This window comes from Notolepis coatsorum (genome assembly GCF_963971535.1).
Source record: "Notolepis coatsorum genome assembly, chromosome: 18".
Taxonomy (NCBI): Eukaryota; Metazoa; Chordata; class Actinopteri; order Aulopiformes; family Paralepididae; genus Notolepis; species Notolepis coatsorum.
In genome coordinates this window covers 44,207,730-44,225,546 of record NC_140182.1, presented here as the reverse complement: position 1 = coordinate 44,225,546, position 17,817 = coordinate 44,207,730, and the positions used below count along the sequence as shown (strand labels likewise).

The 17,817-nt window shown below is 40.7% G+C and overlaps 1 protein-coding gene across 3 annotated transcripts in view; it reads left to right on the top strand.

The window, feature by feature from the left end:
* The window catches only part of rbm28 (RNA binding motif protein 28), a 38,410-nt gene that overhangs the window by 1,293 nt on the left and 19,300 nt on the right, over positions 1-17,817 (top strand). Inside the window, exons 2-15 of one of the 3 annotated variants that reach the window (XM_084334816.1) lie at positions 1,625-1,771; positions 2,223-2,419; positions 2,572-2,647; positions 2,832-2,924; positions 3,344-3,415; positions 4,479-4,590; positions 5,527-5,756; positions 5,886-5,952; positions 6,116-6,225; positions 6,360-6,433; positions 7,277-7,412; positions 10,260-10,324; positions 12,608-12,769; positions 12,980-13,129. In XM_084334816.1, coding sequence (XP_084190942.1) covers positions 1,625-1,771; positions 2,223-2,419; positions 2,572-2,647; positions 2,832-2,924; positions 3,344-3,415; positions 4,479-4,590; positions 5,527-5,756; positions 5,886-5,952; positions 6,116-6,225; positions 6,360-6,433; positions 7,277-7,412; positions 10,260-10,324; positions 12,608-12,769; positions 12,980-13,129 — 1,691 coding nt within the window. Of the gene's footprint in view, positions 1-1,624; positions 1,772-2,222; positions 2,420-2,571; positions 2,648-2,831; positions 2,925-3,343; positions 3,425-4,478; positions 4,591-5,526; positions 5,757-5,885; positions 5,953-6,115; positions 6,226-6,359; positions 6,434-7,276; positions 7,413-10,259; positions 10,325-12,607; positions 12,770-12,979; positions 13,130-17,817 lie in introns of all 3 variants that reach the window. The other 2 variants (XM_084334817.1, XM_084334815.1) reach the window with 2 other exon arrangements.

Sequence of the window (17,817 nt, the reverse complement as noted above, 5' to 3'; positions counted from 1 at the left end):
GAGCCGAATCTGGGTTTTACATGATTTGTGGAGCTCCCTCTGGTGTTGTGATCGTGGTATTCACTGACCTTTGGGAAGTATTTTGACATGTACATGGGTGTGTAGTGTATCTTGTAGACCAGGCCCATTGCAAGTTGCTGTACTCTGTCGTCTACTCTAAGCCATCCTAGGTTGGCAAAGTGTGCAGGGGTGAGGTGGGTTCTAGGAGTCAGGTCAAGCAGTAGTCTGACTAGTTTGTTTTGAGATGTTTGTAATTTGGTTTTTAGTGCCTTTGAGGTGCTTTGGTACCATGAGGTGCAAGCATAGTCGTAGTACCCTTGAATGAGTGCTCCTGCCAGAGTCTTCAGGGTATTCTTGTTTACCAGGGAGGAGATCCGGTACAAGAATCGAGTTCGTTGATTGACTTTTTTTATTACATTGGATGCCATTTTGTCACAGGAAAGATTAGCCTCTAGGATGGAACCCAGGTAGGTAATTTCATCTTTCCTTGTGACAATATTGTCACCCACTGTAACTGAGAAGCTATTATTCTAGAAATCTATTCTAATAGAACCACTATTCGACTTAATATATTATAGTAGAAGCACTATTAAACTTAATATATTGTAATAGTACTTCTAGTTTCACTGTAGACAGCTACAAGGTAACATATAGTTATGGAATGGACTACTACCGGGTGTGCCAATAGTATACGTTTCCTCTTATCGTGTACAAACATGAATATATTCACATGAAACACACATACAGACATTTGATGAGCACATGTTGCTGGTGTGTCAGGGACACACAACGGAATCATGGAAATATGCGTCCGCTATGCCTGGTCTGAGCATCATAGCAATTCTGTACGACTGATTGTACACCTTATTTGACTCTTGCCATATGTGAGCTAACAAAATTCATACAGGATAGTAGATAAACAAAGTAAAACATTAACAATATAAATCACAAATAGTTGAACGATATGATGATCATGTGACGGAGTGTTTACTCATATGAGTAAACAAGTTGGCAGACCTGGCATTCTGTAGAATCAGAATCAGAAAGGTCTTTATTGCCAAGTAGTTTACACATACAAGGAATTGTATTTGGTCATTCGGTGTGACATTAAGACAGACAATTATGGTATAATAAAATAAAAGGTAGAATAAAATCAAATGGAATATAAACTAAATTAAAATAGAAGTACAATAGAATATAATTATAAAATAGGCCAGGGATGTACAGTTGTGCATGATGTGGTCAAGTATTTATACACTAATTAGAATATAAATAACATACAGTGGGATGGAATATTTAACAGGGCTGTGCACTTGAGCAGTAATGTGCAAAAATAATTAACAGTGAAGAATGAACAAGTATGAAGAGTTTTGAGTGTATATACTGTACAAATATATAGTCCAGTCAGTGTCCGTGGGGGTCCCGAGACTCCCGACCCGAGCCTTGTTGATGAGGCTCACTGCAGACAGAGGGGTAGAAGTTGTACTGGAGCACAGTCTAACTGGAGGATGTAGTTAACCGATGGACACGCCTAATAACACTAGACACAGTTCTTGAGGTATGTTCTGTCATAATGGTTGGCTTCTATAATGTTTTATCCTTGCCACCTTGTTTTCTCCATCAGGCACACAAACATGTCGGGGCTTCGGCTACGTCACCTACTCCATGGAGGAGGACGCACAGCGCGCGCTGAAGGAAGTGAAGGACTACGAAGGGAAGAGGATACAGTTGTCCTTGGCAAAAAGGAAAATAATCGAGAAGAAGAAAGGAGGTATGAATGAATAATGTCTCCAGAGACACTAACAAAGCTTAGATGAGAGAGTTTTAGCAGTGGCTTAATTAGCCTATATCAAGTCAAGTGTTCCTTTATTAATCCCCTTGGAGGGAATTCAGGTGTCATAGCAGCATGGGGAAGGGTAGGTAGAAAAGACAATAATAGAAATAGTAATACTAGTGGAATGGCATTCAATCAATAATAGTAATAATGATAATAGTGTACATGGTATACACTGCACCAGAGCCCATGCAGTGTTTAGTATTAAGAGTCAGACAGTCCTCAGTTCTCATTTGAAGTAAGGTGTAACTGATGTATCTAAAACTCTGCCCCCTTTTCCTGATCCTTCAATCACAACGGTTTCTTGATTGGAGGATCAAGAAAAAAGGGTGGTGCTTGAGATAGGTCCATTGTTCATCTTTGTGTGGTCTTTCTTTTCTCCATGTAGCACCAAAAGTGCCAGATTCATCATCAAAAGAGCCGGCTCCTGCATCACAAGAGCCAGATCCACCGTCCATAGAGCCGGCTCCTGTGTCAAAAGAGCCAGCTCAGCCGCCAGCACCAAAAGAAATTGAGCCGAAATGTAAAGGCACGAAGAAAATCAAATTGAAAGCAAAGCTTATCATCAGAAACCTTAGTTTTAAGGTATGTTGCTGTTGTGTGTAGTAATGTAACATTAAAGGTGCACTGTGCCTTTTTTGGTGATTTGCTTACATAAAATAATTCTATCTTATGTCATCATGAATCAAACAGAAGCTTTGAATATATATGTAAACTATATTTTCTTTGTTTTAAAGTGTTCTCAGGAGGATCTGAAGCAAACCTTTGCCAAGTTTGGAACAGTGGTTGAGGCCTACATCCCCCTTAAACCAGGTAAATAATAATACAAAAAAACGTTCAATAAGTTCAGAGGAAAACGGATCTTTTAAAATAATGATAGATGTGCTACTTGATGTAGAGAACGAGAACAAATGAGCTTTTTGAATTAACGTGTTTGTTATGAGTAGGTTAATTGTTCCTTTCTGTGTTTTCTGTGCGTTTGCCTTTCTCTCTATAGATGGGAAGATGCGAGGTTTTGCATTTGTCCTGTTTAAGACTATGTACGAGGCAGGGAACGCGCTGAATGCTATGAACATGAAGGAGATTAAAGGTTCGTAGACGCTACTACTTCTGTTTCCATCGTGTCCATGAGCACCATTGTTCTGCTTTATTTATTTATATAGAAATAATAATTATATATCTATTTATTTTTATGAATGACCTACTTGGGGTAAAAAATGTCTGCTCGACTAAAGACATCATTACTTGACACATAGTCATGGAAATTGTAGACTAATCGCTTACTTGATTGAGTATAAATAAGTCTAACATTATGTTTGTGCAGAAGAACCTCTTTAAATGTAGTGCTAACCTGTGCTCATCATTGTTCAGGAAATAACTCATATGACATGGACAAAAGCATAAACATTTACTTATCGCTTTTTTATAAATACATTTTTGTGTAATCTTTTTTAAAATCTGTGTAGTGTAACTGATTTAGTGCCATCTGAATTGTGGTTTCTTCCACAGGACGGCAGGTAGCAGTTGACTGGGCTGTAGCTAAGGACAAGTTTCTTGCCATGCAACCATCCTCCAGCTCAGGTAAAAGCAGTTAAGTGTGCAAATCAAAAGAGGAACAAGTGCCAGCTTCAACTCATATATCCATTGACCAGATCAACTCAGTGCGGTTGTCTGCTGCCGCGCTGATATAAGTTGTGTGTTCTGAGATCATTCTCCTACTCTTGAGAGTTGGACGGCATTCCACTGTCAACGTCTCTGCCCAAACAGGAAGTAAACTAACCTGCTACCTTTACTCATATTATTTCCCTTAACATATTGAATAAATAATATTGTATTATTGTTCACCCAATATTTTTTATGTCTCTGTTACAAATAAGAACTGAAAATGAGAAAAAAGTTAAATAATTAAATGTCACGATGCCTGTGCAAAGTAGAGCTGTGGAGCATCAGGGCTGTTGCCAGTGGACATCTTACTTTTTAGAGGTCTCTCATCATCCCACAGGACCGCAGCTGAGTGTTTCTTTATGTTTGTTTGTGGCACACCTGTAAACCTTTAAACATTGTTGTCTATGAACAGCGCAGAACAAGGAAACTATAAAAGGACGGGTCAGAACACCAGCATTCTAGTCTGATTGGTGCCAGACTTTAGTGCCAGTTCTATTGAAGCCCATGGGAGATGCATGGAGAAGCAAGATATACAATCAACCAATAAATCAAAGCTAGTTGATGCAACACATTGCAGATGGTTCTGCCATCCGAGGTAATAACCTGTTTAAAATGACGGATCATAAACAAGGAGATGGCTGATCCCATTCAACTGAACGTTTCCACACTTTAGTTTCCTTGCCGCATAATTTTAAGCCATTTCTGAGATACCAGAGCTGAGGAGCCTGGCACCAAAAGTCAGGACCATCCTCAGAATTCCAACATCAATTCAAACTGTAAAGGAATCCTTTGACACATGTATGCCTACTGTACATTATATCCATGTGACTCACTTTTTGTGAATTACTCTTATGTACCTGATAAACTGGCCAGCGGGTAAATTTGCCAGAACAAATTGTTAGGTTCTATTACTCATAAATTCATAAATAAATGTATAATATAGAACCCATGCAATGACATTTGAGTTTTGTTTACATAGGACCTAAGAAACCAGAGGAGAGTACAGCGAAGCAGCCAACCACAGGAAGTGACTCTGAAGAAGAGGAGGAGGAGGAGGAAGAGGAGACTCATGCAGCACCTCAGGAGAAAAAGTATGGATCTCAAGCTCACATTCCAATATTGGTTCTAAAATGTATATACAGTATATAATTCCTTTGTCAATGCTTTAGATAGAAATGTCCTTGTCACTGTATATCTTTCTCTATGGCCTTAATTAAGATACAAAATATTATTAGCCATATTTCCCTACACAACATTGGTTCTTTGGGATTGTAAAGCAGTTAATTTAAAACAAACATAATGACCATTAGTTGTTAGGGTTTCAACCTCTTCAAATATCACAGTTTTAATCACCCATTGCCTAGTTTAAACAGGCACAAACTAAATCTATGTAACTGTTTTACAATCTCCAAGACCCAGCCATGTTGTGTAGTAAAATCATTGTGGCTAATCTTAAAGGGGAACTATTTTACTATTTCTTTCACTATTTGGGCACTTTTACACAATTCCTCTGAGTCTATGGAACACCTCTGTAATATATATATTTTTTTTATTCATTGTTTTGTATTTCTAATCAAGTCCTCAAGAACAGCATTTTTCTACCTCAAGATCTCGAGCTGTTTTGAGCCTGGGCTCCTAAACCACTGTGTGTGGCCGTGTTCGCCTGAACATTAACATGCAGCGGTGACTATATGACATCACATATAGGCACATTTTCAAACGACTCAGTTCAGTGAGGGTGAATATTGTGAGAGGAGAATTGGAAGAATGCGCCAATATGAGAATTTTGAGACATAGATCATATTAATATAAGTTCACATAGCTAGGAAACAATGCTAAACACTCAAAAAGGCCATTTATAAGATAGTTCCCCTTTAAATTATTTGGCCAGAGCCTACGGTTCTAGCGAACGTTCTGGAACCAGAGAGGAGGGGACGGCCACTACGAGCTCTATAGATTATTAATATTCAACTGCATGTTATTGTTAAGCATGACAGTAAATGCTGTTGTATTGCTTATCTGTGTAGAGCCAGCGCTAAACCAACTGCACACCAGGTAGAAGAGTCCCATTCAGAGGATGATGAGAATGATGATGATGGCGGAGATGAAGACAGTGAGGAGGAAGAGGACGATGTTTCCCAGGAAGGAGAAGATAATGACGGCAGTAGCCACGACGACGATGATGATGACGACGACGATGATGATGATGATGATGATGATGATGATGATGACGATGATGATGATGATGACGATGATGGTATGATTCTGCCACTATTTCCCCATATTATTTGGCATAGGATGCAATGGAAAATGTGTATTTATTTTGTGGAAATGGATGCTCTTCTCACCCTGCCTGCTTGATCTCTCTCTCTCTCTCTCTCTCTAGATCATAAAAAGAAATCAAGGAAGCCTCTGCCTTCGGATGTGAATGAGGGCAGAACAGTCTTCATCAGGTTGGTAATTATCCATATATCCTTTTACTTTGCCATATTAATGTTACATTGTACCAACTCACTAAATGTACCTGGTGATTAAACTTGATTCAGACTCTTCTCGTTTCCTTTCCTCATCTGTTCATCCTGATTGTGCCTCTTCCTCCCTCGCTTGCTGATTCAGGAACCTGTCCTTTGACACCGATGCAGAGGGCCTGGAGAAGGCTTTACTGCATTACGGAGAGCTCAACTACGCCAAGATCGTTGTCCACCACGACACGGAACACTCCAAAGGTGTGCTTGAGTAACACACTACATCTTCCTTTCATCTTAGAAAACAGGCTGATTGTCTGACAATGTTGATTCTACTCCTCAGGTCGTGCCTTCGCCAAGTTCAATTGTTTTTTTGTATGTTGATTCTACTCCAGGTGTTGCCTTCGCCAAATTCAAGAATAAAGAAGCTGCAGAGAGATGCATGGCTGCTGCTCAGGACGAAGCAGAGGTAAGATGCAACTGTTGCTTTTAATCACTGAATGTGAATGTGTACATACACACTGAAAAATCTAAAGTTTAAAACATGTCATTTTCACAAAATACGACGAGTAGGTGAAAAAGAGGATGAATGAGAGATGAAGCTAGTGAGGAGGAGACAAGTTAATTAAAGACACTTATTACATGGCGTTTTAACATTCGCCGAAATGCTTGATTGTGATTGGTCAATAGCGCTCGTCAGAGGTCCGTTATTACTCGATAACGGACCTCTGCCGAGCAATAATGACCGTTGTGCGCAGCTGTAGTAATCAAGCCCACACGACAGAACAGAACCGCGTCTGCATTTGATCTCGTCTTGTCGATGGTGTAAAATGAATTACGTATATTAGTAAGTTAGCCCTGTAATAAGCGGGATAATGTATAGCTATACTCGGTCATTGTCGCAAAATAATTGACCTTCACTACGTTTAAAGAACACCTCTGCGAGGCGCCTCGGTATTCTAAACTCTGTCGGTCAATTATTTTGCGACAATGACCTCGTAGCTATACATTATCCCTTACTTAATGTTTTGCACACTGAGTGTATATTGCCTCTTTGTGGCGGTGGTGTCCAGCTGTAATGTGGAGTGTTTGTTTCAGAGTGGTGGTGTAATGTGGAGTGTTTGTTTCAGAGTGGTGGTGTAATGGAGTGTTTGTTTCAGAGTGGTGGTGTAATGTGGAGTGTTTGTTTCAGAGTGGTGGTGTAATGGAGTGTTTGTTTCAGAGTGGTGGTGTAATGGAGTGTTTGTTTCAGAGTCGTAGTGTAATGGAGTGTTTGTTTCAGAGTGGTGGTGTAATGGAGTGTTTGTTTCAGAGTGGTGGTTTCCGGGTAGATGGCAGGAAGCTGATAATTGTGCCAGCAGTGACCAGGGAGGATGCTGTCAAGCTGAATGAAGTAAAAAAGAAGGTGGAAACGGGCACCAGGAACATGTATCTGGCCAGAGAGGGAAGTGAGTAACTTATCCTCCTTCTTTAGGAACAGTGTATGTCCTCGTCGTTAACACATTTTATGTTCATAGGTGTATAAAGTGTGTTTTTGGTATAAAGTGTGTGTTTTTGGTAGATCAACATCATATCCTTTTGATGTTGAAAATATGCTTCATGAAATGTGAAAGTCGCTAGGCAATTTTACCATTGTGAAAACCACTGTATTGTTTATTTTCACTAATGTTAATATGTTATTCTACGACACGCTAGTCAAATTCACACGGCAACCGGCAGCACCCGGGAGTTAAGGGGGGCAATGTTGATTTATTTTAACACTACACAAAATGATCTTGAACCACCTCCAATTATATTAGCAATGAATAAAATAACATCACAGAAGAAAATATTTTCAAAGATATACAAAATACTGGCAACTAAGCGCAGACACTACATTCCATCTCCCCTTCACAAAATGGACACATTCACAATGACTAACAACACTAACCTTCAATTAATCCAATATAAGGTGTTACACAGAGTACATATCACACAGCACAGGATGTTTCAAATGAGATTTGCAAGCACAGATGCATGCTCCCATTGCACCCTCAACACCCCAGACAACTATTTCCATGCCACCTGGCTCTGCCCACCTGTTCAAGACTTCTGGAATTCCGTAATCAATACACTATCCCAGGTCATGAGCTGCAGCATTCCTCTCTCCCCCCCCCCTCTGTCTACTTGGGGACACTACTGCTATCCATTTAATAGTCCAGAACACCAAACCCCTGCTCATTTTCCTAGCTGTCGCCAAGAAAACTATCCTCTTAACCCATTGCTTGCCAATGACTTGTTAACACGTCATTCTCCGCCATGCGTAATCTGCCAATGACGCCGTAAGGTGTCTTTGAGATCAATATTTCATATTTTCGTCATGGTATTCACATTTCACCCACGGAGTCTTGGCTGGTGCTGTAGGACTCTGCAACGCTTCAATACCGCCACCTCGTGGCCGATCGACGAGTTGCCAAACCGGAAGTGGCCGGAAGTGCTTGGTCCGTCCCCTATTCCGTCCAGCCACTTGTTATCGCTCCCGGGACTCAACCCAGACACCGTGGATATCGATCCGTTGCCATAACTCAATAAACAACATGATTGGACGTATATTAGTATTATACAAACCGGAACTGGATCACCTCGATCAACATCACATAACTGGGATCTGTTTGCGCCAGTGTGATCGCCCAACGGTAAGAGGAGGCTGACGTTACTTTTAGCCTGTTTGTTTATTATTATCCATACAAACTGCTCTGATCAATATATCACCCATACTACATAAATTATTTAACGTCGGCCACAGAATTATAAACACCCCCCCCCCCCCCCCGCCTCCGTTCACCCGCGCATGATAAGTCATAACGTTTAGGATAATGTACAGTTGAAATTTTTAATCTGTCGTCAATCGGTATCGAACTGCATTTGATGATCTAATATATGCATTTATGGCTATATCTCACGTTCTAGGAAATACTGCAGAAAACGATAAAAACATATTTATACTCTAGACCAGGGGTGCACAACCTTTTTTGAACCAAGATCTACTTTTAAATTTACCACCTAGCCGAGAGCTACCAGCCAAAATTGTATATTGTAAGCCGTCATTTGAGGCTTTATAAAAGCAGCATAATGAACACAAATCTGTCAGTGCCGAGTCTGACCTCATCTTAAATACCAAACAGCATTGCTTGTTGTAGTTAACAAGGAGAGGCAGAGTTGATTTTGCAAAAAAAAAAAAAAAATTAATCGAGATCTACTTGAAATCAGCCCGCGATCTACCTGTCGATCGCAATCGACTGGTTGGGCACCACTGCTCTAGACCGTATTTTTGTATGAATGTGTGAATGAAAAGTAAAATGTTCCTACATCCTGAACGATAGATAATTGATGTTGAATGGGCCATAGTAATATCAATTTAGCAATACAATTAAAAAAGTTATAGCCCTGCAAAGAAGGTGAACATCTCCATAGACAAATAGAGCTTGCAGAGATCAAACAGCGATGGATATAAGCTCCGGCAGAGAATTTAAACTGGAAGACAAGAAAAAACGTGAATTCTGGGCAATGGTTGGGCCTTCTTTCAAATTACATATAACAGGAAACAATCTCAACCATGGATCACATCGAAGTCTCACAATTTAATAACATCTGGGAATTGCTTGTGGATAATCTAGGCTCCTAATCAAATGAGATTGACCTGTGAGCCATCCACTCCACAACCACCCTTCTCTCCATCCCCCTCCTCACCCCCTCCTTTACTTACTCCCCTCTCTGCCCCCCCCCCTTTTCCCTTGTCATGTGTATTCGTTGTTGTCCTTCATTGTCCTTAGTTGTAATTTGTTTGTCAATGTCTAGTCTGAGTCCTCCCCCTCTGAGAGGGCAATTAAATGTCACTATTTTTCTTATTTTACTACACTTTTTGCACTGTAAATAGTTAAAATGTATAATACATAATAAAGTTGTCCCCCGAAGAGGTTGGGTGGATGGAGTGCCCTCAAAAAAAGGACACAAAAATGTATAAGGTAGCAGTCCCTAGGAGATGGAAGTATTGCTATTTTCTTTTCACAGAGAAGGGAGATATTGGCAAATCTTTTACACAGTAATAATATCTTACACAGTATAATGAGTTAATATGAGTTAATTAACTATAATTTTACACTCATACTCGTAGATGGTAGTGAATATGGTATTTCTCGCCAGCAGTAGTAGGAATGCCTCGCAGCACAGTGCTTGGCGATTGCTGATTGGTCAGAGCACTCTTGATCTCTTCTAAGTCCCTCCCTCACTCTCTTCCCTCTCTCACCATCATCCAGTGATCCGTGCTGGAACCAATGCTGCAGAGGGCGTTCCTGAAACAGACATGGAGAAGAGAACCAGAGTAAGTGCCTTCTCTTTCGGTGCAATGTGTGGTGTGTTGCTAGGCAACAGTCACGACTACAGTGGACCCCCTTCTTGGTTTGTCTATATGAACAGATTATATCGTTTAGCTAATTAAACTAAATTACACTCTGTTTCTCTATCTAAGTCTCAAATCATATTGCCTCTACATCTTTTTCCATCAACAATGGTTAGTCTTTAGTTCTTATTAGCAATCTTGTATCTTTTACATATCATGTAATTTTTTTTTACATGATATGAAAGTAAAGGTTCATACCTCCAAAATAAAGCCATCACTTGTACAAATTGGGCAGATACTTTTCAATCGATGTCTTATGAACCATGATGATAACACAATACCTTTTTTTGAGCGACAGGGCTCAGAAGAACTCGAGCCATTTCTGCTAACTAATGCATGCAGACTACTTTACCCAGACATCATTGCCATCATACTGTAACCCCACCCCCCCCACACACACTTAACACCTTCCAGACTGAGAGCAGCCGTTGTGGCTTTGTTATTATGATGTGACGATAAGTTTGAATTTCAACATTGTTATCACACCACACAAACTAAAACCCCTCCCTACCTCCCTCTCCCAAACCGTTCCTACAACCATTTTTGTGTTGCATGATCATGTATACATTCTAGGGATGTCCGATATTATCGGCCGATATCGGCATTATAATGTGATATCGAAAAATATCGGTATCTGTTTTTTTCTTTTTTTTACATTTCTATAACCTTTATTTACCCAGGCAAGCAAGTAAGAACAAATTCTGATTTTATTTATTGTCAAAAGTATGCATAATGTTGTGTTAATTCCACAACAAGAGATATGTAATGTTAATTACCTGAAATTATAAATTGTTTGGGGGGGGGGGGGGGGGGGGGAACCCTGCATATATCGGTATCGGTTGATATCGGTATCGGAAATTAAGAGTTGGACAATATCGGTATATCGGTATCGGTAAAAAAGCCAATATTGAGCATCCCTAATTGAAGTTTAAATATCAACATTATCATTTACCAGAAATCAGCTGTTATCAGAACCAGAACATAATCGATTTAAGCATTACATCACGCAACAGTGTGTTATAGAAATTAGATCACGCCTATGGGTGGTTGGTCAGACCCCCATAGGCGTGATCTAATTTCTATAACACACTCTGTCGCGTGATGTAGTGCTTTTATACAATGGCCGAATTCATCCAACCTTATTGTTATACAATAAACACAGTAATTGAAGCATAATGGAGATTTATTCACAAAACCATCAGCAGAAAAAGTAGGTAAAAAAAAATAAGTTGCCTCCGTGTGAAGTTGCCTCCGTGTCTAGAAGCAGCTGGGAGGTGCAGTGTTTCAAAGCATGCCATCTAACAAAACCAATTACATAATCCAACATTGTGTAAACAACTAACATTCCAGTTAACAGTATCTTTATTATTCGTTACGAATATATCCATATTTCCATTGTGTCCGGGACATCCAGTGAAATCGATTCGTGCGACAGTGTCCTTTGCAGAGGCAGGTTGCTACAAAGCATGGCATCTAACAGTGAAGTTAGCGGTTGTTATTGGATTGATTGATTGATTGATTGATTGAAAATTGTATTACCAGATTGCAGAATGGGTACAATACAGTACAGCTCAATACACACAATTGTTAAGGGGATGCAGACCAGAGAAAGACTTTCGTCTTGTTTACATCAGGGTCCCCCATTTTCAATGCATCATAACATATGACATACAGATAGACAGTGCTACATCTATACATAGGTTGCTTCAAAGCATGCCATCTAACAGTGAAGTTAGCGGTTGTTATTGGATTGATTGATTGATTTAAAATTTTATTAATAGTGAAATGACAGTGTCCTTTTGAAGGAGAGGGAGGTTCTACAACGAATGCCATCTAACACCACACTTCCCGCGATTTATTTTGTTTCACAATGAGTCATGACCAACCAATTACATAATCCAACATTGTGTAAGCAACTAACACATTCCATGTGACAGAATCGTTTTTGAATGAGTCGTTAGGACGATATCAATACATCCATTCATAAAGGTTATTGTTATTGGTTTCATTCCTAAAAACACGAACGGCGGAGTGATTCGGAAACAAAGTAATTCGGTTGTGGGCGGGTTCTGGCATCACGTGGAGTGTTATGAGAAATAACAACGGCTGAAAGAAGTGTTTCAGCCAATCAGAATCAAGAAATTTGCATGCCATTGTATAATGCTAAATAAAGTCATACATTTTGTTTGAACTTCTTTCTCTTAGTTTGAGGAGCTGAAGAGGGCCAAGCTGCGGGACATCAACGTGTTTGTGTCCAAGACTCGCCTGTGCATCCATAACCTGCCCAAGTCTGTCAGTACCCCAAAACTGAAGGCACTGTGTCTACAAGCAGTGAAAGGAGGATCCAACAAAGTCCACATTACTGAGGTAAGATGCAACATGGTATAACGGTAGACGGTCCATACAGCGCAAAAACGCTTTGTTCAACCACACCAAGAAATACTTCTGTGCAAGTCTGCCAGAGAGCTAAAAGACATCTCTAACTTTTTCCACTAGGAGGCACTGTTGTTCTCTGACCTCTATCTGCCATGACAATTGACTGTTTTGTGTGTGTGTGTGCTCTTTCTCTCTTTCCAGTGTAGGGTGATGTATGACAAGAAGCCAGAGAAAGGCCAGGCGATGGGCACCTCACTTGGTTACGGCTTTGTCCAGTTCCGTGTGCATGAGCATGCACTGGCTACACTCCGACATCTCAACAACAACCCTGACATCTTTGGCGCAAACAAGGTGTGGGAGTGTGTGCATGCTCTTTAAGCTGATATAAATCTATAAATGATTGACATTTATAGGGCTCTATTGTCAAGCGTGGCCGGCAGTGTCGCTAATATGTCTATACTACTATGCACTCAAGTCTGTAGCACTCAAGTTCGACATTGTTTGACGAACAATGTTACTGACCCTTAGCTGCCAGAGTTGTACCCTTCCTGCTGACTTTTTGTACAGAACTTGTAAATCGCTTTGGATTAAAGCAGCAGCTAAATGACTAAATGTAAATGCAGGTGGATTGGCGTATTCATCAGGTGCAAGGCTAATTCTTTCCACCTGTTCCTGTTTGATCATTTCTTGGCTCAAGAGGAGCCCGCCTGCACAGCGATGGCTAGGGTGCTGTAGCCCCGGGTGTGTTACTAAAAATCCACAGGCGCTGTGCAGTCTTTTGATGTCCATTTTGGCATTCAATTGTGCTCTGAGCTATTTTCGTGACATTATGCAAGGGTGCACAGGAACGTCTGTCCATATTCCTACAAACCATTTTCATGGATGTTAGGCTATTGTAAAAGCATTATATATTATATGCATTTCACATCACTTTAATGGTGCTATATCACATCCAGGCACTAGATGCCGCACTAGAACACCAACATGTCATTTATCCAGTCAGTTGCATTCCACGTGGGGAAATTGGAAGTAGGGAGGGGATACATGCCTGCAACATGTAAACAACAACATTAATTTTGGACCCGCCAAAATGTTATGATAAATTCATTAACAGGTTCAGCGCCAGAGGTTGCTGTGACCGTATGGTTGTGTGTGCCAGCGCTGTAATGAATGGAGATACATGCCGGTGTTTGCAGTGCTAAAACTATATTAAATATTATAGCTATGGATCTAATAACATAGTCGAGTGTCAGTGAGTTTTTCCGGTCAAGATGCAAAAAACAGATCATTTTTCCATCCATACATTTCCGTTTTATACCGTGGTGAATATGAGTATAGTTTTAGAGTAATTCTGTCTAATCCCAGGAAACGCAGCCAAACAGCGTTTTACTGCATTTCATTATAAATCGTGCCATTCCTCGCCTGGATCAATAATCAATCTGAAATCAACGCTAGATTATCGGTATTATGTTTCATCATGCATGCATGAAAGGGTGGGGGGGGGGTTCTATGCTTCGATCGCCACCAATGGAATACGTTACACACAGGGAGCGAAATTAACTTTTTGACTCACCGGCCAGTGGCGGGTAGATGGGAAGAGTCTACCCGCCAAGCATATTTCTTACCTGCCAAATTTTTTTTGATCAAAAATATATATATATATATTTTATATAATTTTTTTTTTAAATAAAATATATATTATATAATCATACTTGTAGTTGTATTATCTGCGAGACATCGCCACCACGCAATAAGTCAAAATGCTTGCTATCTGCAAACAGCTCCACTGTCTGTGTGTATACTTGAGTAGCCTCCAGCTCCAGCAAGGATTCTCCGGCCCTGCAGCTAGACCCTATATTCAGCTAGACCCTACATTCAGCATGCAAGGATTCTCCGGCGATGCAGCTGGACCCAATTTTAACGTTACGGTTATTTTGTCAAATCACATTCAACATGCCCTCAGCTAGAATACGCATTCAATCAATGTTATAAGACATTGATATCAGGAGCTATCTGTAGCTACTGCTAGCCCGGTAGATAACGTTAAGACAATTTAGTTTACTGGGACAGATCGATCTAAGTGAGCTAGCTAACGCGAGCTAGCTAACGAGGGAACGGAGGTATTATGCAGCTCATGGAGGTCCGATCTAGACTAGAGCAGACTGCTACCATTCTGAGAGCTTAACGTTAGCACTAGAGCTGCGGGCGAGCTGCTACCATTCTGAGAGCTTAACGTTAGCACTAGATGCTGCAGGCGAGCTGCTACCATTCTGAGAGCTTAACGTTAGCAGTGGCACTAGAGCTGCGGGCCGCTCTGTGTTGATACGAGCAGAAGCCAATAGTATCCCGCTGCAGGGCTGGGCGGATATGACTCGTTGCCACGTTTTTTTTCAAAATAAGAATATCATACGAACCGAATGCTGCTAACTGCCGGAGCTATCGATATTATGACTCTAGCTGCGCTTGGGCCGGAAATGAGACCCGCACAGATTTTCAAAATAAGAGTATAGTTATGAACTACACGTCCACACGCCACACGGCGGGCAGGGCTCACAGTGGCAAATGCCAAAGGTAAAAACTGAGCGCCCCTGGCGGGCGGCGGGCTTTGATTTCGCCCCCTGGTTACACAGTACATTACAGACACACACTCCGATCGCGGGGAAAGAATTATCGGATCAGCGCAAGATTGATAGCATGTCTATGATGTACTCCATTCAACGTAATCCAGCATTGAACATGAACAGGGGGGGGGGGGGGGGGGGGGTGACCCTCATCGATGCATCCGTTATAACCGCTTGCCCTGCCCTGGTCTGTATTTAGACCCCGCCCGCACGCCGCAGCTTGGCCCAGACACCAAGCAACATTGTTTCAAATAGAGTGCAATAGCGGCGCAAGGCGTTAGGCGGCGGTATTGAACGTTTGCGATCTCAGACCCATTCCCAATGATAACTGCCTGGATGTATGAATTATGAAGGGAAATATCGAATAAAAGAAATAACGATGAAAACCCGACTTTCCTCGCCCAACGTTCGGCGAGTTAACCCAATTTATGTCGGGGTCTGGCGTCCAATGTGTTAATCTATATTTTTGGCGGGGGGGGGAGCAATTATTTTATTCCGTACTTTTCTAAAAGCTCTGTGGATGTATTATTTAAATTTTTTTTTATTGTACTCTATACATTTTTTATCTATAGCACCTTTAAGTAAATCCTTCAACCAATGACATTTTAATTAGTTTCACACTATGCACTTGTGGTTATTGAATCATATGTGGATCAGTCAATTTGCATCATTACGCATGTAAATCATCATGATGCTGACAATTAGTCAACCTAACTACTGAACACAATTAAAAGATCAAATTAAACTAAACGGGAGTCCTTGCAACCGAGCAGAGCACCAAGGTTGTTAATTAAAGTGTCTGTGGTAGGAATGTTCTATTTTCTCGTATTCAAACAAGATTAGGCAAGCTTAGCTTAGTTAAGCCGGACCTGGATAAATGCCAGTGCTAGACTCACACATGCATGTTTCAACAGTCAGTCACTCCGACATTGGCTCGTATTTGGGCCCTGCTGGCCCAGCCAGAAGTATTTAATAGCCAGCACTAGGGCTGCAACTAATGACTAATTTGGTAGTCGACTAATCTGCCGATTATTTTTTCGATTAGTCGACTAATCGAAAACCAATGTAAACAACAACAACAACAAAAAAAAAAGGATTTTTTTTTTTTTTTTTTTTTATTATTATTTTTAATTACCTATCTTTGTGAAAGTGGCTTCTCAGCTCTGGTCCAGCTGAAGACAGAGCAGAGGAACAGATTGGACATTGAGCATGACCTCAGAGTTGCTTGTCTACCATCACTCCAGACTTTGAGACTCTTGTCAGGACCAAACAACAACATCATAACATGATGATCCCATAGCAAATTAAAATAATGACTCATGAAACATTTTAATTTGGATCTTTAAGCCACTTTAAATAAAAATGTATTTGAAGAACAATACAGCAATCACTCATAACAAGATAAATAAATTAAATAATACAAATTAAAGTGGAAGTGTACTTTAAATAACTTTTGTTTGCTGTGTGTGAGAGGAGTCCGTGTGTGTGTGTGTGTCTTACTCTGATCGCTGTGTGAGTGAGAGGAGTGTGTGTATGTACTGTGTAATTTGTGTGTGTCTTACTCTGATCGCTGTGTGAGTGAGAGGTGTGTACTGTGTAATTTGTGTATGTGTGTGTGTCTTACTCTGATCGCTGTGTGTGAGTGAGAGGAGTGTGAATGTGTGTGTGTCTTACTCTGATCGCTGTGTGTGAGTGAGAGGAGTGTGAATGTGTGTGTGTCTTACTCTGATCGCTGTGTGTGAGAGAGAGGAGTGTGAATGTGTGTGTGTCTTACTCTGATCGCTGTGTGTGAGTGAGAGGAGTGTGTATGTGTGTGTGTCTTACTCTGATCGCTGTGTGTGAGTGAGAGGAGTGTGTATGTGTGTGTCTTACTCTGATCGCTGTGTGTGAGTGAGAGGAGTGCGTGTGTAATGTATTGTGTGTCTAGTCTGATCATCATCTCCTGCAGGGGAACAATGTTTTCAATGTCCAAAATTTGCTATGGGATCATCATGTTATGATGTCTGGAACCCTGAGAAGCCACTCTCACAAAGATAGGTAGTGCACAAAAAAAAAAAAAAATTAAATAATTTTTTTTTTTTTAATGACTAATCGACGCAACAATTTCTCGTCGACGATTTTTTATAATCGACGTCGTCGATTATGTCGACTAATCGTTGCAGCCCTAGCCAGCACAGTAGATGTTCTATACACCGGAGTCTTTATGAGCCAGCACAGTAGATGTTCTACACACCTGAGTCTTTATGAGCCAGCACAGTAGATGTTCTACACACCTGAGTCTTTATGAGCCAGCACAGTAGATGTTCTATACACCTGAGTCTTTATGAGCCAGCATAGTAGATGTTCTACACACCTGAGTCTTTATGAGCCAGCACAGTAGATGTTCTACACACCTGAGTCTTTATGAGCCAGCACAGT